This window comes from Natator depressus, chromosome 1 (assembly GCF_965152275.1).
Source record: "Natator depressus isolate rNatDep1 chromosome 1, rNatDep2.hap1, whole genome shotgun sequence".
Classification (NCBI taxonomy): Eukaryota; Metazoa; Chordata; order Testudines; family Cheloniidae; genus Natator; species Natator depressus.
In genome coordinates this window covers 246744528-246767538 of record NC_134234.1, presented here as the reverse complement: position 1 = coordinate 246767538, position 23011 = coordinate 246744528, and the positions used below count along the sequence as shown (strand labels likewise).

General features: G+C 41.4%; 1 protein-coding gene across 5 annotated transcripts in view; it reads left to right on the top strand.

The window, feature by feature from the left end:
• Window positions 1–23011, top strand: part of KIAA1549 (KIAA1549 ortholog) — a 204651-nt gene that overhangs the window by 129065 nt on the left and 52575 nt on the right. For all 5 annotated transcript variants that reach the window (XM_074940410.1, XM_074940403.1, XM_074940388.1 and 2 more), the window contains exons 7-9: window positions 4362–4421; window positions 7156–7301; window positions 18531–18708. In XM_074940410.1, the coding sequence (XP_074796511.1) occupies window positions 4362–4421; window positions 7156–7301; window positions 18531–18708 (384 nt within the window). The remainder of the gene's footprint in view (window positions 1–4361; window positions 4422–7155; window positions 7302–18530; window positions 18709–23011) is intronic.

The window sequence follows — 23011 nt, the reverse complement described above, 5'->3', positions numbered from 1 at the left end:
TTTTTCTCTTTTCTTGCAAGGTACTAAAGAGTGCTAGGCAATTTTAACATCTTATCTCTACTAAAATATCCTGTCTGTTATTTCATCTCCCCTTCCATCTGTCCATTTGTTTTTCCCTTGCCCATGTGTTTACATTTAGTTTCTCAGATTAGAAGCTGATTCGGGCAGAGATTTTACTACAACCTAATCAAGGCTTTCTAGGGTGCTACTGCAATACAAATAATAAGAGTATGTTTTATAATCTGGACTGACAAGGATCTTGAGCATGGTGGACTGCTACGAAGACAATTATAGTGTTATCATTATCATAGTGCTCTGTTGCCAGTCCCCAGGCATCCAAAAATCATGAATCAAACCCCCCCACCCCCTCCAAAAATCATGAGTTTTTTTTTTTAAATAATAAATTCTGGGCTCTTTTTCTTTGCTTTGTGGCTTCTGAACCTTTAGGGATCGCTTTATTCTGCAGAAATATACTTCCTGTTTTGAGTGCGAGCACTGAGATTCTTATGCATTCACATGATTCCAGCAGCTGGGACTCTGAACAACAAATATCACAGGATTTGCCATAAAATCATGAAAGTGGGCAACACTGATAGTGCTGTATGTTCTGTAAAAGATACACTGTGTCAAATGAAAGGCTTCGTGTTCCAAAGAGAGTGCAGGCTTAAAGGCACGAAAAGGTACAGGACAATATGATACAATACAGTACGAGATGAAACAACATGTGGTCTTCATGGCTGGTAGGTTTCAGTGAACAGGTTGGCTTTTGAATTTAAGTGAGTCGATTATTCCAACCCCTCTTCCCCGGTACAAAAAAGTTCAAGAAAAGCCTGTTTTGATTAAAGAACTGTTTTTAATTTCCCCTTTCCAGTTCAGTTCTGGTTTATAAACTTACTGGACTCCTGATAAATAGCCCAGTGGTGCAGTAATATGGATCAATGAGATGTGTCAGGTCACTTCTTTGAATTCTGCACATTTTGTCCATTTTTGATTATTTAATCCTCCACATTTCTGCAGAACGGTGGACGTTTTCGTAAGACTAACTATTTTCATAAAGAGCACAGCTGATAACTTCCAGAACTCCATATATTGGGCGATTTATTTTGTTTGGAAACAGATCACTCTATTGGATGGCTTAAGGGAGAGGTTAAAGAGTGAAGAATCGTTTTAGGAATAGTTTAAAAATAGTCTATATAACGTATGGTTTATGACTTCAGTTCTTTCTATGTAAATGTTCCCCAAATCATGGTATCTAACCTGAGACATTTCTTGCTCAGTAACATGTTGCTAATCAATACAAAGTATCATTAAAAACTGAAGGAAAGTGAAAAGGTAATGGAACAAAGTTTTTCTGGAGCTCTTAAACAAATCTCCCATAGGAAACCATTAAAATCACGATGGTTATTGGATTCTAAAAGAAATACAATTTTTAATTAGAATAGTAGAATCCAGTGCTGACTAGAGAGGGGAAAGGGTGAATGGAGGTGCACACAAAGCCCTGAGAGGGGGAGATTGGGAGACCATAGTATGGAGAAAAGGTTGCACACAGAGCCTCTGGTATGAGGGAGGGAGTGCGTACAAAGAACAGAAATTACATTTGGGTTATTCAGTACTCCTTATGGGTGTCAGGTGCATTTAAATACCAGCCCATATTACATTGCACTTAAGTGTACTATATTCTGTTTTTTCATTTTACAATTCATTACCTAGATCATGCCAAAAAAAACAAGTGGCATCTACAAAGGCTGCGTAGCAATGGGAACATTATCAACGTGGAACTCCTTCTGAGCATGAAACACAGCGGCGAGTTGGACAGAGCTCAGCTGTACCATGTACATATTCCCAATCCTTTCCTGCACTCTTTGCCAGATTTTCAGCCCAATATTGCATGGCTGAAAGATTAGAGCACTTCTCCCATTGTACCATCAAGATCAGATGCTCAAGGATTTTTTTTAAGTTTCTAGTTCTATATGAAGTTTGTTAGGCATACAGGAATTTGCATACATTAAATCATTTTCAAGCACTAATTAGAAAAAAAGGGTATATCATATTGAGTGTCAAAGCACAACTGTTACCTTGTTTAAAAAAAAGAAAGTAATTAAACACTCTTAACAGTTCAAAATTTTATTGCCATTGGCAGATGGTTAATTATCTTGTGATCTTGCTTTTCCTGGGCTTTGGAAAACACCAGTGCAGCTGCAGTTTACACATATTTTTTGCAGGATGATATTTTTAGATTGAGGTAAACGAGTGCCTTACCATAGGAAACCAATCTCCAGCCTTCCAGCTATATTGAGCCAGACCCTCTCATCCTTTGGTTTAGAAGAACCCTGCAGCAATATATATTGTTATATAATATAGAAATGTAAAAAGCGGGGCGCTTCCTGTTTGTACATTGCAAGTGGCATTTTTCAACATTTGTTATGTAATACTTAATTCAAATACATAAATGGCCATATTCTGATACCCTTATGCACATGGACCACTCCCGTACTTCACAGTAGTGGCCCTATTGAAGTCTCAATAGCACGATCCGTGAAGCAAGGTGCTACTAAACTGGAATAAGGGTATCAGAAAATGTTGAATTGGAAGTCAGTTTTTGGGCACAGTGGCATTTAATTTAAACAAGAAGAGAATAAAGAGTAAATTCCTTCACTGTACAGAAGGAAAGTGCGGTGTCAAAAACCCGAGCTTTAAAGAAAAGGTTCTATATATCTGGAGGCTCTTCTGCTTTTGCATTAAGGGAGAAAAGAGTGATCAGGGTTTTAATAGTAAAAATCAGCAGATTCTGGAAGGTAGCGTATTTATGTGAACAACCTTATACACAGAGGGAGAGGCCTTAGCTAGCTAGCTTGCCAATAAGACACACTGAGTAAATTAGAACGTTAATAATTTTTTTGTTTCTTTGAGTGCCTACAATAGCAGGAGTTGAACTAATTATAGTGTAGTGGTTAAAACACAGAACTGGAAGTCAGGGTACCTTGATTTTTGGTTTTGACTCGCCTTGTGACCTTAGGCCAAGTCAGTTTAATTTTGTGTGCCTCACTCTCCCCATCCTTAAAATGTGTTTTAAACAAGTTATCTTTGTTAAGCACTTTAAGAACTTTGGATGATTCAGGGAAAACTTTGACAAAACTATGCCTTCTCCCCCCACCCCCACCCCCATTCCTTTCATGAAGTTTCGATCTCTTTTCAGGAAAACTAGTCCCAGCCTCTGTCTTTATCTATTCATCAGTGCCTCTTTACTTTGCTCCAGTGGGAATCTGGGGTGAAATCCTGGTCCCACAGGTGTTGATGGGAGTTTTTTCATTAACTTCAGTGAGGCCTGGATTTTACCTCTGAAGCTTAGCGTTTCCAGGAGGCTGGTCATTTTGACAAAACTTGGGCTATTGAACAAAATAAAACCATAATGCCACGGGATTTGTCATGGAATTCATTTATGATTTTCATAAATCCAGTTTGAGCTTCACAGTGGTTAATGCATATTTTATTTTGTTATGGGCTTGGAATACAAAATAGGTACATTCAATTTTCTCTTTTATACTTAAGTCTTAACTTTTCTACCTGGTTGCAGTCACAAAGAATTAGATGCTTTCTTCCTCAAAAAGCCATGAATGACTCACCTAGAGCAGCGGTTCTCAAACAGTGGGTCCCAGCCCCATTTTAATGGGGTTGCCAGGGCTGGTGTTAGACTTCTTGAGGCCAGGGCTGAAGCCAGAGTCCAAGCCCCACCACCCACGGCTGAAGCTGAAGCCCAAGGGCTTCATCCTTGGGTGGCAGGGGTCAGGCTTTGGCTTCAGCCCTGGGCGGCAGGGCTCAGGTTACACCTCCCAGCCCAGAGCGAAGCCCTCAAGCTTTGGCCCCTCCCCAGGGTGGCAGGGCCTGGGCTTTCACCCCCACACCATACAGGGTGGTGGGGCTCAGGCTTCGGGCCCTCTTCCCAGGATCATGTAATAGTTTTTGTTGTCAGAAGGGGGTCGCAGTGCAATGAAGTTTGAGAAACCCTGACCTAGAGTCATCCAGTGTACAGCCTGATCTTAGCAAACAAAAATCTCATCTTACATTAAAGACAAATTAGCCAAACAGGCTTTGCTTAATATTTCTAGAAGCAAAGCTGTCGGGGTGGTATGTTAAATATTTCAGGTAATTAATCTGACCACTTTAGTCAGCTGCTTTACGTTCAGACGTATGAACCAGAAAATATATATCAAGAGCAATGTCTTTCTGTCACTTATTTATAGCACTAAGAGTTATATCGGCAAATAAGATGTTCACTGACTTAATGTGAATTATGAAACAGCCTCTTTTCTTGTTTTTGTGCTGTTGAGTATACAGTTCTTACAGATGTTTTTTCCCCCCAGCCTTTCATTACCCTCAACTCAATGTGTCTCAATTGATGAAATCTTCCTGGGTGAGAACAGGTATGTAGACTATATAAGGGTAGATAGCTGTGAGACCATTTTTGTTAGCCGGGACCTAGATAACACATTAATAACTTTTGAGATTGCTTACGGTTTGAGGTAATAACTATATTCAGGTCTGAATAAACTCCAAAGCAAAAGAATGAATAACCTGGAACTGCTGGGAAATGCACTTGTGTAGAATGAACTATTGCAATTCCTTGTTTATTGGCTCAAAAATTGTTTTATATTTAGAATGCAGTTTATTCAGAGTGCAGTAACACAGTTCCGATATGCAGAGGGTGCTGTATACACTAACTGCCATTTAAGTTGGACATTGCTTTATTTTATTTTTTTTAAGCTATGTTTTTTTTTTAAACTTTTAACACTTGATTTATTCATGGCACCTTTCACCAAAGCACACACGGCTATACAACAGAATACAAATAGATGCCATACAATTTAAATGGTTTTGGGGACTATAATGATGCAGCTCCATCCTATTTTGTTTTTCCCCCCAAATTAATTTCCTGCAAATTGTTCTCGTCCAAGTCAGCTGACCTAATTTGCCCTGAATATAATCATAAAACAGTGAGAGTTAGTGCTTTCTGTAACTATGCCCTTCTGGTGTGGAATACACTTGCTGCTATTATTTGTAATTCTCAATCTATATGAATTTAAAAGAAGGTGAAAAAATTATATTGTCAAGTTTCCTGCATTTAATTGTTCTTGATCACTGATCATTTATATTGCTGTTTAATTCTGAGATACTTCATTTGTGATTAGAGCCAGTTGAAAGATACCACTTATTTTGTGTGGAAAATTTCTTTTTGGGGGGGAGGGGGAGACAGAGAATCTAAAACTTCCTGTGACTTCTTTTTCCCCCAATGGAGAAACTAGAACAAAAAGCTTAAAAAAAAAAAAAGGCATTTGAAAATCATTTAGGCTTAAAAAGAATTCAAAACTGAAACACAAACATTTGTACTGAAAACCAAATTAAAAAATGAGAATTTTAGCCAAAAATATATAAACTTTTCTGAAAACTGAATTTTTTGGTCAGACTCTTCTGAGCTTTTGATCCATTTTTTCAACCAAGAAAAAAGAAAAATTTGACCAAAATGAAAATTTTGTATGAAAATTTTCATCCAAAAAATGTTTCAACCAGCTCTGTTTGTGAAGGATATTTTTGATATATTAATTTCTGTTGCTGAGAGTGTCAGTCTAGCATCCTCCTATGATAGAAATTTCACAAGCAGGTAAATCCTTTTCCATGCACCTGTGATTGAGAAGTACACTAGGGTAGTGCTAGTCACAGAGTCAGCTGCTTTTCTATACATTCATGGACCGCTAAAGGGCCAGGCTGTTACTGTTTCACCAGCCAGGGGAAGTGCTGCTCCAGCTTTGGGACTGATCAAAAACTAACATTTCCATTAGTCGGTCAAATCATGGGGGTGGAACAAGTGATGGAAGCCATCTTAGAAAGTGGGAGAGTGAAGCAGTGGTCCCTCTGGCCCTGAAGGGAGCAAGAGATGCTCCTGGAATGTGGCCCACACCAAGAAAGGAGCTTTTCTGTAGAGAGGCAGAAAGAGAGGAGATGCTGAGAAAAGAGCGGGAGGAGGGGGCGGAGGGAAGGCTGAGTTAAGGAACCTCGCATCTTTGTGTATGTGAGATCAGGGGGTGGGGGTGTTCAGTAAGAAAAGGCCAAGGAAAAGCAGCCTGAAATGGGAATGCTGCGAGGAAGTCTCTGGGGAACACAGTTATGGCTAGAGGCTGCCACAGAGACGGCTCGGGGCCTGGGGAAGGAAGTCTCAGCTAAAGGACTGTAGCAGGTGCGGGCTTGGAATTCCAGCCTGCTGGAGACCAGATTCAAAAGGGTGAGGTCCAAAGTAGAAAGGCAGCTGCCCAGCATGGACAAGCCCTAAAGACTTTAGAACCTGTGGGTTCCTTCCAGGGGAGTGCATGGGCCCATGGAGGTTAGAACCTGTCTGAACCAAAAAAGGGCTTCTGTGCCCAGTAACTACTGATGGAATTGCTAAATGTGGTATGCCTTAATGACGATGATTAGTGTAACCCCTTTAACTGAACTGCCGTGGTGGCTCTAATGGTTGGAGTGTCTACAGCACTTGCCTCCTGGGTTGTCCAAGCCACTCGTGCTAACCAGTTTCTGTGCACCACTGCTCTCATAGGCTTAGGCTCGGGGCTGTCTGAAACAGGTGACAATACACTCTTCTCCTTTCTGTTTCCTACGTGTTCTGCTATTTCTGTCCTATTTTTATCTTCCTGTTTATATCCCCTATCCCTGCCTACCCCTGACTCTGTGACTGGTGAACTCAAAGTATGGTTAACATTGAAAGCAGGTAAATCGGAATTGGTTATAACTTTAAATTCTTTACTCTCTGCTGCTTGTGTTTTGATATATCTCACTATATATATATTTTCATATATTTAGCTTTTTTGGAGGCAGGGCTGCCCCGTGACTACATTTGTTCTGGACCAGTCTAGCCCCTGTGAAGTTCCAGGAATCACCTCAGCGGTTTTTAGTTTTAATACCCCTTCTTCCAAAGTCTTGCATTGCAACTTGCAATCTCCCGCTGAGCTGGGAGGGATTCCTGTGTGAATATTTCAATGCTATGCTTAAGTAGTCCAGCAGAGGGCTCTAGAGAATGATTCAAGGCCTGCAATTGAAGTTGCATAAAAGACACTAATGCTTGTTACTAATTTGTTTGTTCTTGGGTTGATTTTTTTTTTAATGTAGTTCTCTTGGGTGTTGTCAACCAGCGAATTCAGGAGGAAGTGTTTCAGGCTGGGATGGAGCGGAAATTGGCTCAGCTGTTAAATGAGGCTTTGACCGGAGGGCGAATATGGAAACGAGCCACGTTTGCCGGCAGCAACGTTGTGCAGGTACTAATAGGTCAGAGGCTGGACCTGTGCTTGTGTGTGTGTATGTGTAAAGGGGAATAAACTGTTCAAACAGTAAATAATACCTAGCACTTGAAGGAAGAAGAAATGAAATGAAAGCCTCTAGTCCAGCTGCCATATGTGACTGATGCATAAATCATGTTGTGCAACTTAACATTCTTTTAGCTGCCCTGCTGCCTTTTGAACTAATGACTGTGATAACAGTGAAAACAATGGGAGTGTTAAATGGTTATAAAGTAAGTATTGTGATTTTAAAAACAATCCTCAGGAACAGCTCTTAAAAGCAGCCTATTTTAAGAACTGACTGAGTTCCTGATTTAGTTGAGGTGTCTTGCAAAGAGAGGGACAACGCTTTTATGGATCAAAGGCTGCCCCCCCCCTTTGGGGGGGCCATACAGCTCTTAAAACGCTTCTAGGTACTCTGTCGTGTTTTGTAACAGTATATAAATATGAAATAGGATAATGCGTCTGAGTGCTGGCTGGCACTTATGCTATGCAGCTAAGGGATCTTGTCAAACAGAATAACATATTACACTTTTTAACTGCCTGTTTGGTCTGATATTCTCAGTCATAGAAGTTGCAGTGAAAGAAGAATTAACTGCACCAGCACCATGTTTGGCATCCATAACAGCCCCTCCCATGCTGTGATATCTGGGTGTTGGTGGTTCTCAGACTGTACTTTCATTGTGGCTGGTGGTGTTCATGTGGGTGAAAGCCACCTTTTGGCTGCAAAGGTTTGAAAACTTAACCTTTCCTTAGATTTCTGGCTGTCACAGATGGTCCTTTATCAGCCAGATCAACAAACTGAAACCCAGTCTACCTTTTTAATGGGAAAGTTGTTTAAAAATAACTTTGCCAGCTAATCCATCAACAGTTGACCTCAGAGTTGCCATCCAGGCAGTTCAGACCTGTCATCTTCCTTCAGTATAACCCTGCAGTGTCCCCTCCTGTTTTAATTTCCAGATGTTTGAGGGGTTTGGGGCTCAAAGAAGCATCTGTTCTATGAGTAGTTTGTATTTTATTTCTTTTGCGCCGCTATGATTCACTGTGAATACAGAGCCCTGTTTCAGATTTTTCATTCTCCCCATTGCACATGTTTATCCCTCTGCCTCTTGAAATAAAATAAACCTTATGTCTTACCCACAAAGATGCGATCATATTGAAAATACATACAGTTAGGCTGCATGGAAAAAGTTACTGTTTTATCCTTTAGGTAATAAACCGCCAGTTCTGCGTTGTTTACATGCACAGGTTTTAAGTGAGATCCCTTTCTAGCGATAGCATTGTATTTCACTGGGAGAGAACACAGAGCTTTACTCCCGGAAGTGGCTGTACTTCTGCTGTATTCTATGGGCCAGGTCTTAGGCCTGGTCTACACTTAAAAATTAGATCAACCTAGCTACGTTGCTTAGGGCCAGCGGCCCTGGAATAATTTGTCTCGTGGGGGTGCTGAGAGCCATTGAATCAAGCTGTAAACCCTGTAGATCATGGAAACCACTTCAGACCACAGGGTGCAGCAGCAGCACCCGTAGTTCCAGCACCTGTGCTTAGGGCTGTGAAAAATTTTGTGTCCTGAGTGTTGTAAGTTAGGTTGACCTAACCCTGGTGTAGATATAGCTAGGCCAATGGAAGAATTCTTTGGTTGACCTAGCTACCACCTCTCGGAGAGGTGGATTATCTACACTGATGGAAAAACCCCTCCACTGATGTAGGAAGCATCTGCCCTAAGGCACTACAGCAGCACAGCTGCAGCAGCTGTATTGCAGACATGGCCTTAGTCACCAATAACTGTTCCTTTTTACTGCTTCATTGGTACAAAGGAGCTATCAAGCTTCCTTAACTGGGCAGCAGCTGAGGATTGCCCCAGTGGTGAGGCAGTACAACCTAGTACTGCACCCCACAACCTTTGCTTAATTCCCTAGGGATACCAGCCTTTCATCACTCCTTTTTACCAAACTATACCATACTCTCCCAGCACAACACAGCACTACACCAAACCGCCATAGCTAATTGTGTTAGGTGAGGGTAGTTTGGTGAATGGGTGTATGGAGAAGAGACGGTTGAAGGGGAAAGAGTTCAGGTTGTGGTGTATGGTAATTGTGATAATGTTAAGACACATGCCTGTAGATGAAGGAGGAGAGGGTATATATTGCCAAGTAGCTTAACTTCTCATATCCTTGCTTTTGTGGGCTAGTGTCAGGTATGCCGTGTATGTAGCAACCCTGTCCTCTTCACTGTGGAGTTTTGTATACTTTATATATAATACTTCCAACAGTCCTTTTGGCACATAAGTGACACCTGTGATCTGGTACATGTAGTCCCTTGTGCTTGTGTTGGCTGACAGTTACCTTCTTTATCTCCTGGATCAAGTTATTAACTATCAGAAAGTGACCACACTTTTGTAATTTTTCTTTTTTACACTCCATTGTTTGCCAGTACCCACTTAGAAGACAACAGGGAAGAATCTTATGCCCCCACAAACACAACCCTTCATGTGTCTTCACCCAAGTTTAGATTTACAATCCTAGGGTGAGCATGGAGTTATAGTGTCTGCACTATGTGACTGAAAATTCTGGAGCACTTACTTTTAGCTTGCATGTAACTGAATGTAAACATGAACAAAAACGTTTCTCTCCCTACCTTTTAGCCTGCATGTAACTGAGTGTAAACATGAACATAAACGTTTCTCTCCCTACCTGCAGTATTTTTTCTTCTATAGGCAAAAGAGTAACTAGTACAGTGCACTATTTACAATCTGTGACTTGTCACCTAAACAGGACTTGTGTTCTTCCCTCCTCAGCCCTCAGAACCACATATTAGACAGTGAAACTTTGCAGTGTTCCCACCAAAAGTGATGAAGTTCTTTTCAGTTGGGCTGCCCTTTGCAGATAGGTAGTTAATGTAGTAATAGGGTAACCTTGACTTTTGGGGGATCAGCAGCTGTTTTATTAAGGGGGTAACCATCTTTTCATAGGTTTCAGAGTAACAGCCGTGTTAGTCTGTATTCGTAAAAAGAAAAAAGAAAAGGAGTACTTGTGGCACCTTAGAGACTAACCAGTTTATTTGAGCATGAGCTTTCGTGAGCTACAGCTCACTCCGATGAAGTGAGCTGTAGCTCACGAAAGCTCATGCTCAAATAAACTGGTTAGTCTCTAAGGTGCCACAAGTACTCCTTTTCTTTCATCTTTTCATAAGAACTGTTATTCTCTCAGTGTTCAGGACATAGAACTACTGCACATGCTCCTTGTCCTGCCTCTTGCAGCCACTTGCTAACAGGATCTGCTAGAGCAGCAGAGTTTTAGTGTATACAGTGGTGCTATTTGAGGGAGGTTTAGGCTGGATATCAGGAAAAACTTTTTCACTAGGAGGGTGGTGAAACACTGGAATACGTTACCTAGGGAGGTGGTGGAATCTCCTTCCTTAGAAGTTTTTAAGGTCAGGCTTGACAAAGCCCTGGCTGGGATGATTTAGTTGGGGATTGGTCCTGCTTTGAGCAGGGGCTTGGACTAGATGACCTCCTGCGGTCCCTTCCAACCCTGATATTCTATGATTCTGTGGGTTTGGCCTGTAATTATTGAGGGTGAGGTAGCAGAAGTATAGGTTTGAGCCCAGATTCCTGACCCCAATAAAGCTACTCTGCACCATTATATGAGGATTCTTTTGGTGTAAGGGACTCCAGGTGGTGCAGAGCTAGTCCTGTGCCATCATGCCCAGCCCTGGCACATGTCTGAGACCAGGGTGGGTGGCTGGAGTGTTGTGGCATTTCAGTGGTCCATTGGCTGCACAATAGCCCCTTGGAGCCTGTTGCAAATTGTTGTAACATAGAACATCACCTCTCCCACCTCAGCTGAGGATAGGAGGCATAGAAATCAATTCTCAACCGCAATAAATCTTTTAATTTTGCTGCAGCAGATTCTGCAGGTTTCTCTGAACGAGATTGTGAACTGGTTTGGAGAAGTGTGTGTGTGTGCGCATGCACGCGCATCCAGAGGAAACCATGACACAAATAACAAAATTTCCAGTCTATGCATGTTATTTTCAACCTTTCTCTTATACTGCAGGCTAGCAACATGTGGTGCATAATGTAATGCCTTTTCTGATAGCTCTGTTCTAATACCAACCCACAATGGAGTGAAATAAGGGCGCAGACTGCCAGTTGTACCAAACTGTGTGTTGTTTTAGTTAAAAGGACATTTGTCCACTGGAGACTAAACTGAGACCACACATTCATTTCACTTGTGACAAGCCAGTTTAGAACTGAGGTTTCCTGAAGTGAAAGGTACTTTGTATGAAAACACGACACCACTGAGTGCTGTGAAAATTGAAGAGCTTGTGCTGAAAAGGAGGCAATTGTTGATAAATGCTATCACAGTAATTGTTTTCTTTTCCTATGCTGTGGAAGTAGGACTGGCACCGTTGTGGGGGGCACATTTTTTTCCTTAATAAATATATTTATTGAAAATCATAACTGGGTAAAATCACTTCTTTAAATCTAAACACTTTTGAACCTTTCATAAAAATAAGAGGTTTGGACTGGCAGTACCCAAAGGGCTCATCTTTTCTTTTCCCATTCTCTCATCTGCATTGCTCATAGGGTGGCACGCTCTGTTAGATAAACACCTAAAGCCATAGCTACACACAGGATTTACAGCCTTACGGCTGCTTATTATACACAACACAATCCCATCTATGTTTGTGTGTTCGTTCAAATGTTTCACAGAGAATTTCACCTTTTATAGCTTCTTCTTGCAAATGCAAGGCATACTCTGTAGGTTACATTACATCATGCGGACTTAAAGGCACTTGACATTTTTATGAGTAGTCTGTCATGTCAGCTCTCATGCACTTTTATGAGGAATGAGGCTGTTAAGTACTGTTTTAAAAAAAACCCACCAGAAGCTCATATTAAAATAATACTTCATTTATGTTAGATGGAAATTATCTATGTTCCTTTTGAATGCTGTAGAGAACAAAAAGGTGAATCCTAGAAAAGAATGGCAATTAAGGTTGTGGCACAGCGTGACGAAAGCAGTGAAGTTCTCATTTAAAGGAAAACTACAGAAATTAAATAACTCATATGGCTAATATTTAGTTATCTAAGAATCTATATGAGAAAATAATTATTATATAAGTGTGGTAGCAACCTTGATATCAAAGGTGGGTTCAGCTTTTCACTGAGAGCAGTGTCTTCTTTTGTATGATCAGTGTACCCTTCCCAAATTGACAGCACATAATCTGTGAGTAAAGATTGAGGTTATTTGGGATTTTTATTATTTTTAAATGGAAACTTCAAGAATTTCCACTGTTTGACCTTTTTGTTGGAATTCTTTTGTTAACTTTTGCTACTCCAGCACCTGCCCTAGCTGGTGAACCACCTGTTAGTTTGCTGGGGGCATGTCTAAACTTACTGGGGATCGACGCTGCTGCGAACCATGCGCCAGAGGTCGATTTAGCCAGTCTAGTGAAGATCCGCTAAATCGACCACAGATCGCTCTCCTATCGACTCCGGTACTCCGCCAGAATGAGAAGTGTAAGGTAAGTCGACGGGAGAGCATCTCCTGTCGATGCAGCACAGTGTAGACCCTGCAGTAAGTCGACCTAAGCTACCTTGTCTCCAGCTACATTATTCACAAAGCTGGAGTTGCATAACTTCTGTCAAATTACCCCCCTAGTGTAGACAAGGCCTGGTTTGATGAACCAGAGGTAGTTCACCAGACCTGTACTGGCAGGAGAGAGCTTGAGGGACCCATCCAGCACATGAGGGTGTTCCTGGCAGTGGTGTTTGGGGTGGATTTCTGAAGGGAACTGTAGTGTTTCCATGTACCTTAGGCTTCCAGTAATGTCCTCAGATAGAGATTAAGTCCTCAGGCTCCCCTCTGCCTATGACTGTTGGACAAACCCGTTTTGTTGTGGCAAACCAGATTTCCAGCTAGCAAAATAGAGGTGGTTTGCTGGCTGGGATAGCTGCTACAGGAACAGACCTTGTAGCTGGCGCCTCATGCAGATTTAGTTACTAGTCCCTCCCAACATGACAATTACAGAATCAGAGCCTAAATGCCAAATTGGATGAATCCTTGATATTAGTCACAAATACTGCAACATGTAGACCCAGCAAGATTGCATAAGGACACAGCTGCCATCATTAAAGCTCCACCAGTGTGTTTCCTGGTTTTGCAGGTTTATGCAACATCTTACTCAAACCTAAGGTAGACTTTGTGTGTGTGTGTGTGTGTGTTTGTGTGTGTGTGTGTGTGTGTGTGTGTTGCTCATTGAACATATGGTTCATGCTGTAATGTCTGCTAAGTAATCCAGACCCTGGCACAGCTTGACTTAATTGCATTGATGTTTAAATCCTATTTTTGATAGAGCAGAATCTCTTTTTGTTCTTTTTTCCTGTGGGATGTACATATTTCTCAAAAAGAAGTAATCCTGCTGTTTACTAACAAATTGGCAACTGATTATAGGATCTTTTGGCTTACTGACACAGTGCAAATGCTTTCTGAGTTGCTCCACTACGTAGATTTTCCTACTGTAATTTATGGACTGGAATTGGTTACCAAGGCAACACTATTCACTGACCTATGGTACTCCTTTGGAAACATTTTTTTAAATTAATTTTTACTGACACTGCAACATAGTTAAGCTTTTAGTCTGTAGAGGTTAAAGCACATGTCTAATATTAACAGAAAAGATGTGATTTATGCAGAAACGGAGTGAATTGCACTGACGAGGGGTTTTTTTGGTTTTGTTTTTTAATGATCAAAATTCTTGCTTTTTTCATATGCTTCCTCTCCCTTCTCCTCCACCCTCAAAGCACAGATATAAAATACTGGCTCTTGCTTCTTAACACATGGAAGGCATCTCCATTTGATGGGAAAACTGGATTTCTATGCATTTGTGCTGTCTTTAGCACCTTAAAGCACTTTACAAATTATAAAACAAAAATAATTTGAAATTGTACAGAAGACCTCACTGGTAAAATAGTATGAGACCTACTACACATAAACTTTATATATATATATATATAATACACACTGTGGTCTATGCCTTGTACTATGAAATATATCTAAAATAATACTTTAGATGTAAACTGCTATGTAAGTGTAGAGAAATCCAGAGTTTTGCAAAAGTGGGTGTTAATTACCCCATTTTACAGATGTTGACTTGATAAAGTGTGTGGATGACCCAAAAATTGAGGGTATGGTATATAATGAAGAGGATGGGTCGCTGATTCAGAGCAAACTAGATTACTTTCTAAACTGGGCATAAGCACCAATATGTGTTTATGGCTAAATTTAAGTGTATACATCTGGGAACAAAGAATGTAGGCCATACTTAGGGATGGGCATCTCTATCCTGGGAAGATTTGGGGTTATGGTGGATAATCTAGCTGAACATGAGCTCCTAGTGCAGTGGTTCTCAACCTATTTATCATTGTGGGCCACATATGCAGCCCACAAAGTGTTACATGGGCCACAGGTTGAGAACCACAGTGCCACCTCCCCCCACAAACCCCTATACCCAGCGCCCTCTGCCCAGAGCCCCCTCCACAGAGTGGGGCCAGAAGCAGAGAGCTGGGCAGGGACCCTGACCCTGGACCCCATCATGTGGGATCAGGCGGCGGCCCAGACCCCGGTGGCAGCCTGCAGCCAGCCAGGTGGGTCCGGGCAGCCGCTGGCAGCCCAGACCCCACAGGGCAGCGGGGAGCCCGGCGCCCGGGGCCTTTAGCACACAGCTCAGCTAGGCTGCAGCTTTGTGCTGATTGGGCTGCATGTGGGCCATGGGTTGAGAACCGCTGTGCCAGTGTGCCACTGTGGCCAAAAGAGCTAATGTGATCCTGGAATGCATAAGCGGGGGAATCTTCAGTAGTAGAGTGCTTATTTTATGCTGTACTTGGCACTGGTGCGACTGTTGCTGGAATAGCGTGTCCAGTTCTGTTGTTCAGAGTTCAAGGACAGTGTTGATAAATTGGAGCGGGTTCAAAGAAGAGTCATAAGAGGATGAGCATGCTCCGGGTTGCAGTGCGCCCTGGGCTGCCTGCAGCAGACAGGGCCTGCCTGCCCATCCCCTGCTGACATGGCAGACCCGGAGCTCACAGCTAGAGCAGCAGGCTGCCCTGTAAGTCATCATATTAAAATTTTGTACCATTATTTGCAAGCAACAGCTGGTGCAGGGTGGAAATTTGTCCTGTGGGTGACTTCCCAGCTGGGGTGTCCCTTGGCTTGGTGGATGGGATTACCCCTGCCGCTGACTGTCTGGGAGCAGCCGTGGAGGGACATGTTCCCGACTGGGCAGCCGCAACAGGCCAGGTGGGGAGGAGCCCTCTCCCCCTCCTGTGCAATCTCTGCTACAGGGCTCTAGTGCCCTCCACAGCAGTGATCCTCTCTGGCCTGGACAGCATCCTAGTGTTGAGCCCCACATGGGACTCCTACTGCACTGAGCTGGGCTTGGAGCAACCTGCTGTTTCCCAGCTGTACCCCCTCCATAGTCATTACCGCCAGCCGGAGGTCAGTGCCCGCTCACCCATGCACAGAGACAGCAGCTGGGCAGCCTGCTCTGCTTCCACCTCAGATGAGCTCCAGGTGAGAGGCGCCCAGGGCACAGAGCTGCTGTGTGCCACACGCCAGGCACGCTGCCCCCTGGACTGCAGCGCAGCGGCCCGGAGGAGGATATACTGCTGACCATGAGCTGTTTCGTTGGCCCAGCTCAGGCAAGGCTTAAAGTAGGCAGAGTCGCAAGGGGTCACAGTCCTGGTAAAAAAGAATTAAAAGTGGAGCCGGGTCACAAAGGGGTGCACTTTTAAATGCTGCCCTACCAACTGCATGAACATTTATTTCAGCTGGAATTATCAAAGAGCCACCCCGCCCCATACATTCTTTTTCCAGGTTAATCCCCCTCCTCACCCCTCCAGTATTATATATCATGGGCAATGGCATTTTATATTGTGTGGTTGCAGCCCACGTAACACATAGAGAACTGCATATGCGGCCCACAGTGGTAAATAGGTTGAGAACCACTGAGTTATAGACAACTCCTCAGCTGGCAGAAGGGTTGAAGGAGAGTGGGAGGGTGAGATCCTCCCATCTTTTTCCAATCTTCGTACTGAAAAGAAATTTGTCTTGTTTGTGTGTCAGTGTGTGAAATCTAAAGTGTATATTCGTGATATAATTGCATCAGAGTCCAATAACACTGTTACGATAAAGGATCTGTCAATGATTTCATCATAAACTTGATGTTCTGAGATGGAATGTTACAGCTAATACAACTGGTGTGAACTGGAATATTGCACTGCACTCCCTAATAACAATTTGAGTGTTGGAAACTGGGGAGGGGAGAGTAGTTGGCTTTGCTTTCGTAAGCCCTGATCCTGCAAACACTGATGCATGTGCTTAACTTTAAACATGTGCACAAATGGTTGGAGGAATGGGACTCGAAATCATCAGTGGAATGAATTCCTTATTAGAAGATAATTCTGTGAGAGAACAATACCATTGCCCTACTGTTATGATTCTTTCCATATCGCATTACCTTGGTTCAGCCTTCCATAGAATCATTCCCAGCATTTATTTCACCTACTTTTAAACTGAATGCACCATATAAATGGTTAATCTAAAGATGGTTAAAATGTATTAGATTTAATTTTACAAGAACAGAGTATTGAGGGTTCTCATCTACAATTTAAATGTTCATTCATGAGAAGGTGTCTACAGGGCTGCCTCAGAGAACACATATTTTTGATTAATGGCATTAAAGTTGCACTGAAGGAATGGCTTCTTAGTTTCAGAGTAACAGCCGTGTTAGTCTGTATTCGCAAAAAGAAAAGGAGTACTTGTGGCACCTTAGAGACTAACCAATTTATGTGAGCATAAGCTTTCGTGAGCTACAGCTCACTTCATCGGATGCAGTGAGCTGTAGCTCACGAAAGCTTATGCTCACATAAATTGGTTAGTCTCTAAGGTGCCACAAGTACTCCTTTTCTTTTTGGCTTCTTAGTGTGTCTTGTAAATTCTTGGCTTCTTGTAGGAAGGTTCGGTGCTCTAGTTATGGACAAGCAAAATGATTTATTTGGAGCAAATACAAAGCCTTCCTATGCATATGGGTAACATCAACACGGTTTGGGTCTAAGTCAAGTAAATGAAGTCAAAAACAATAAAGTGAAGCCAAAATAGGTGCTTTGGGAAGGGCAAGTGAAATCAAACCATAAGGGAAATCAAACCCACGAACCCTTAGAGTATTACAAATTCCTGACATCACTTTCCAACTGCATGGTAAAATTTAGCTGGGAATTAACTTCTTTATTTGGCACAAATCTGAATCGCTAGAAGTCACTCCTACTCCCATCCCACACCCAGAAATCTGTGTTACAGCGATACCAAAGTTGTTCAAGCCAAGAACTTCAGCTTTGTGCTTGAGCGGTTGTGTTGTGCAAAGGGTTAGTTCACCGTAAATAATTGCCTCCTCAGCCACCAGGCAGTCATGTCTATAGATTTCTCCCTTTCCTGCAGCACTTGAATGTTGGCCTGTGTAATTAAGGGCACTGATTTAACACTGCATTGATGTAATCATCCACTGGAATAGATGGAGTTTTCTCTTAATAATGAATTGTGATTATTATTCCATTATTATTACTTATGAGGTGATGTCTTGAGTTTTACTTTGGGAGCAAATTATTATGGATTAATGATAAACACCTAACAATCAGTTTTTGATGTCCTCGCTTCCTCAGTATTAACTAGAATGCTGCTAAAATCAGGGATATTTGCATGCTTAGAAGTAGTGTAGAATTAGGTCTTATATTGTCTCTTAATACTCTCACAGTCTTGGAGTTGTTTACACAACACGTCTTTCTGCTGGGTTTCTCTGGATACTGTCCATTTCCAGGTTTCGCAGTGAGCATTTAGTGGGGTACCATGTGTTCTGGCGTGCCTGGTCTGATGGATATTAAGATTTCACCTTAGCAGCAACATGTTTTCTCACCGTGATCTAATTTGGGGCCTTTTGCTCTTGCGTCATCAGGGGTTAGTGACAGTGGCAGTTCAAAGAGAAGCACTGATTCTCTCTAAGTAAAGCTGTTCTCATTGCCTTTCTTTTTGAGTGCAAACCCATAAGCATAGAAGTGTGTGAGGAAAGGGTTAAAAGATGAAATATGGGAGAACCTTGGAGGAAAAAAATTTTTTATTTGAAGTTTAAAACACTCCTGTATCTCTTCAGATTGTCAACGTGTCACGGCTAGTGGGTGCTGATAACCCTGTAGAACTGATCTATTTTGTGGAAGATCAAACTGGAGAGAGGCTCAGCGCTGTAAAGTCTTCAGATCTGATTAACAGAGTTGACATCCAGAGAGCCGCTATCATTCTTGGATACCGCATTCAAGGCGCAGTTGCACAACGTAAGTCCCACCAACTCTGCATCGCTGTACCACTGAAAAGAAAGGAGAAACATGACCCTAGTTATGGAAATCTGGAGACAAAGCAAACTGTAATACGTATTATATCATGTCTGTAATGCATTAGAACTGTCTGTGCGATGCCTGTTCTGTGTCCGCCAGCCAGAAACGGGACTTTTGAGGCTCTTTGTGCTGCTCCAGCCCCTTTAAGCACCATGAAGGAGCTGGAGCAGGGGTGAGGCTCTCACCCGTGAATTTACAAAAAATCTAGGGTAATGGGGAAAAAGTATACTTGTGGGATGGAATATTCCATCTATGTGAAATATGCAAGCCTACACAATTTAAATATTACTCTTTTTATAACTCCCTACCCCCCAAAAAAGCAAAAAAAGAAAGACACTTTTTCCTTGTGAGTGAAAGATGCAGTTACTGTGGGGAAGGGGTTGTTTGGATCATAACAGCTGGGAGGCACAACTTGTGGCTTCTTTTCCTTGATTGAATGTCATAGATCTCATCTTTATTTACTGATCTATTAGTGATGTGTCTGTAGTTTGATCTTGTCATTACCTGTTAATAAGATTTCATTAACTAGATGTGCATGAACATTAGTATAGGAGATCCCTAGCATGCCAACTCAATGAGAGTTGTGAGGCGGGAATGTGAAATGGAAAATATTTACAGCCAAATGAAGCTAAGGTGCCATATAAGAATTACTCTAAACTGTGCACCCTGGTGAGGGAGGAAGGTTTAAAATCTATAACATTTGTAATATAAACAATATAATATCTCTGACTAGATTTAAATCCATAATTAACTTCATTTTTTTTTTCAGTGTAGGCAACACATAGAAACATAGGACACAGGACTGGAAGAGGTCTCCTGGATCATTCAGTCCAGTCACCTCCTATCTCAGGCAATCACGTCTCATAATCCAGTTCATAAATTTAGCAAACTCCATTTAAAACTAGTTAGGTTGTTTGCCCTGAGTACTCCTACTGGAACACAAGACTTTGCTGTATGTAGATGAGAAGTGAGTGACACGAAAGCACAAAGTCTTTTTGCTTTGGTAGCAGTAGCTAGAATAGTCAGATATAATACAGCATAGGTCTGATCTACAAAGTCACTTGCAGAAAGATTTTTATGGAAAAAATGTATATGCCCAGTGAGGTAGTTATTATGAAAATATTAATGATTGGTTCACGCATGATTTTAAAATATTATTTTCCCTCTAGTTTAGTAGTTTAGGTAGCTCAGTTACCTTTTAAGCTTATGCTCTATATTTACTAATGAAGTGTAATATTTGTTTGGGAAATATTCACGAAGTTGTAAGGATAAACCAGTATTGGGATGTTATTTAAGAACATAAGAACGGCCATACGGGGTCAAACCAAAGGTCCATCTAGCCCCGTATCCTGTCTTCTGACAGTGGCCAATGCCAGGTGCCCCAGAGGGAATGAAGAGAACAGGTAATCATCAAGTGATCCATTCCCTGTCACCCATTCCCAGTTTCTGGCAAAGAGACTAGGGATACCATCCCTGTCCATCCTGGCTAATAACCACTGATGGACCTATCCTCCGTGAACTTATCTAGTTCTTTTTTTAACCCTGTTATAGTCTTGGCCTTCACAACATCCTCTGGCAAGGAGTTCTACAGATTGACTGACTGTGCGTTATGCGAAAAAATACTTTCTTTTGTTTCTTTTAAACCTGCTGCCTATTCATTTCATTTGATGACCCCAAGTTCTTGTGTTATGAGACGGAGTAAATAACACTTCCTTATTTACTTTCTCCACATCGGTCATGATTTTATAGACCTCTATCATATCCCTCCCTCTTAGTACTCTCTTTTACAAGCTGAAAAGTCCCAGTTTTATTAATCTCTCCTCATATGGAAGCCGTTCCACACCCCTCATCATTTTTGTTGCCATTTTCTGAACTTTTTCCAATTCTAATATATGTTTTTTGAGATGAGGCAACCACATCTGCACGCAGTATTCAAGATGTGGGCGTACCATGGATTTATGTAGAGGCAATATGATATGTTCTATCCTATTATCTATCCTTTTCTTAATTATTCCCAACATTCGGTTCACTTTTTTGACTGCTGCTGTGCATTGAGTGGATGTTTTTAAAGAACTATCCGCAATGACTCCAAGATCTCTTCCTTGAGTGGTAACTGCTAATTTAGACCCCATCATTTTATATGTATAGTTGGGATTATGTTTTCCAATGTGCATTACTTTGCATTTATCAACATTGTATTTAATCTGCCATTTTTCTTGCCCAGTCAGCCAGTTTTGTGAGATCCTTTTGTAGCTCTTCTCAGTCTGCTTGGGATTTAACTATCTTGAGTAGTTTTGTATCATCTGCAAATTTGCCCACCTCTCTGTTTACCTCTTTCTCCAGATCATTTATGAATATGTTGAATAGGACTGGGCCCTGTACAAACCACTGGGGAACACCATTATTTACCCCTCTCCAGTCTGAAAACTGACCATTTATTCCTACCCTTTGTTTCCTATCTTTTAACCAGTTACCAATCCATGAGAGGATCTTTCCTCTTATCCCATGGCAGCTTACTTTGCTTAAGAGCCTTTGGTGAGGGACCTTGTCAAAGGCTTTCTGAAAGTCTGAGTACACTAAATCTACTGGATCCCCCTTGTCTGCATGCTTGTTGCCCCCCTCGAAGAATTCTAGTAGATTGGCGAGCCATGATTTTCCTTTACAAAAAAATGTTGACTCTTCCCCAATAAATTTGTTCTTTACTATAGTTCCAACCAGTTTGCCCAGTACTGAAGTCAGGTTTACTGGCCTATAATTGCCAGGATTCTGGAGCCCTTTTTAAAAATTGGTGTCACATTAGCTATCGTCCAGTCATTTGGTACAGAAGCAGTTTTAAATGATCGGTTACAAACTACAGTTAGTAGTTCTGGAATTTCACATTTGAGTTCCTTCAGAACTCTTGGATGAATACCATCTGGTCCTGGTGACTTATTACTGTGTATCAGTTTGTTCCAAAACTTGCTCTAATGTCACCTCAGTCTGGGACAGTTCCTCAGATTTGTCACCTAAAAAGAATGGCTTAGGTTTGGGAAACTCCCTCACATCCTCAACAGTGAAGACCGATGCAAAGAATTAATGTAGTTCCTCTGCAATGGCCTTATCGTCCTGAGTGAGTCCTTTAGCATCTCAGTCATCCAGTGGCCCCACTGGTTGTTTAGCAGGCTTCCTGCTTCTGATGTACTTAAAAAAAAATTGCTGTTACTTTTTGATTCTTTGGCTAGGCTGTTCTTCAAATTCTTTTTTGGCCTTTTATGCTCCTTTCTATTTTCCTCACTAGCATTTAACTTCCACTTTTTAAAGCATGCCTTTTTGTCTCTCACTGCTTCTTTTACTTTGTTTTTTAGCCATGGGGGCATTTTTTTGATTCTCTTACTATGTTTTCTAATTTGGGGTATACATTTAAGTTGAGCCTCTATTATGGTGTCTTTAAAAAGTTTCTATGCAGCTTGCAGGGATTTCACTTTTGACACTGTACCTTTTAATTTATGCTTCACTAACTTCCTCATTTTTGTGTAGTCCCCCTTTCTGAAGTTAAATGCGACGGTGTTGGGCTGCTATGGTGTTTTCCTGCTACAGGGAAGATGCTAATGGCTGTGTACACCCAAGTGTGTTTTTAAGTTTGTTCTCTTTTATTTTATCATTTTAAATGAAATTTCATTTCCAAATAATTAATTTTAAAAAGTTTGAAGATCATAAATCACAAATAAAAAGCATATATGTTATTTTTATGTGTTTGTCTCTCCTGTTGCTGTCAAAAGCCCACAGAAACCAAAGGAAAACTTAATATATTGATAGAAACAGTGAAACCGACTATACTCCAAGTGGTATCAAATGTGCAAAGTAAACAAAAGGGAAAAAATCTGATAATTATTTTCCTCTAATCTCTTCCAGTTGTACCAGCTGGAGTTACTTGTAAGAATAATACACAAAAATAAATTCACACAGAAATACTAATTTTAGTTTGAAAGTGCCCCTTTAAAAATTACAGTTCTGACTGAAAATGTTTTACCTGCTATTGTTTCAAGTAGCATCTATAATTACTGTAAATGAAATTGACTAGAATTAATTTTCTCTATTTCCAGTTTGTTTACTTTGTGCATAGTAGTTTCCTTGTGTCCCCTTGTATAATTAGTTTCCTCCTTTGTTAGTAGGGATTTGCACATAATAACGGGAAAGAAAAACATTTAGTAAATAAATTGGGAAAATATGATTGCAGAACTCAGGGCTAGGTGTAATACTGTAC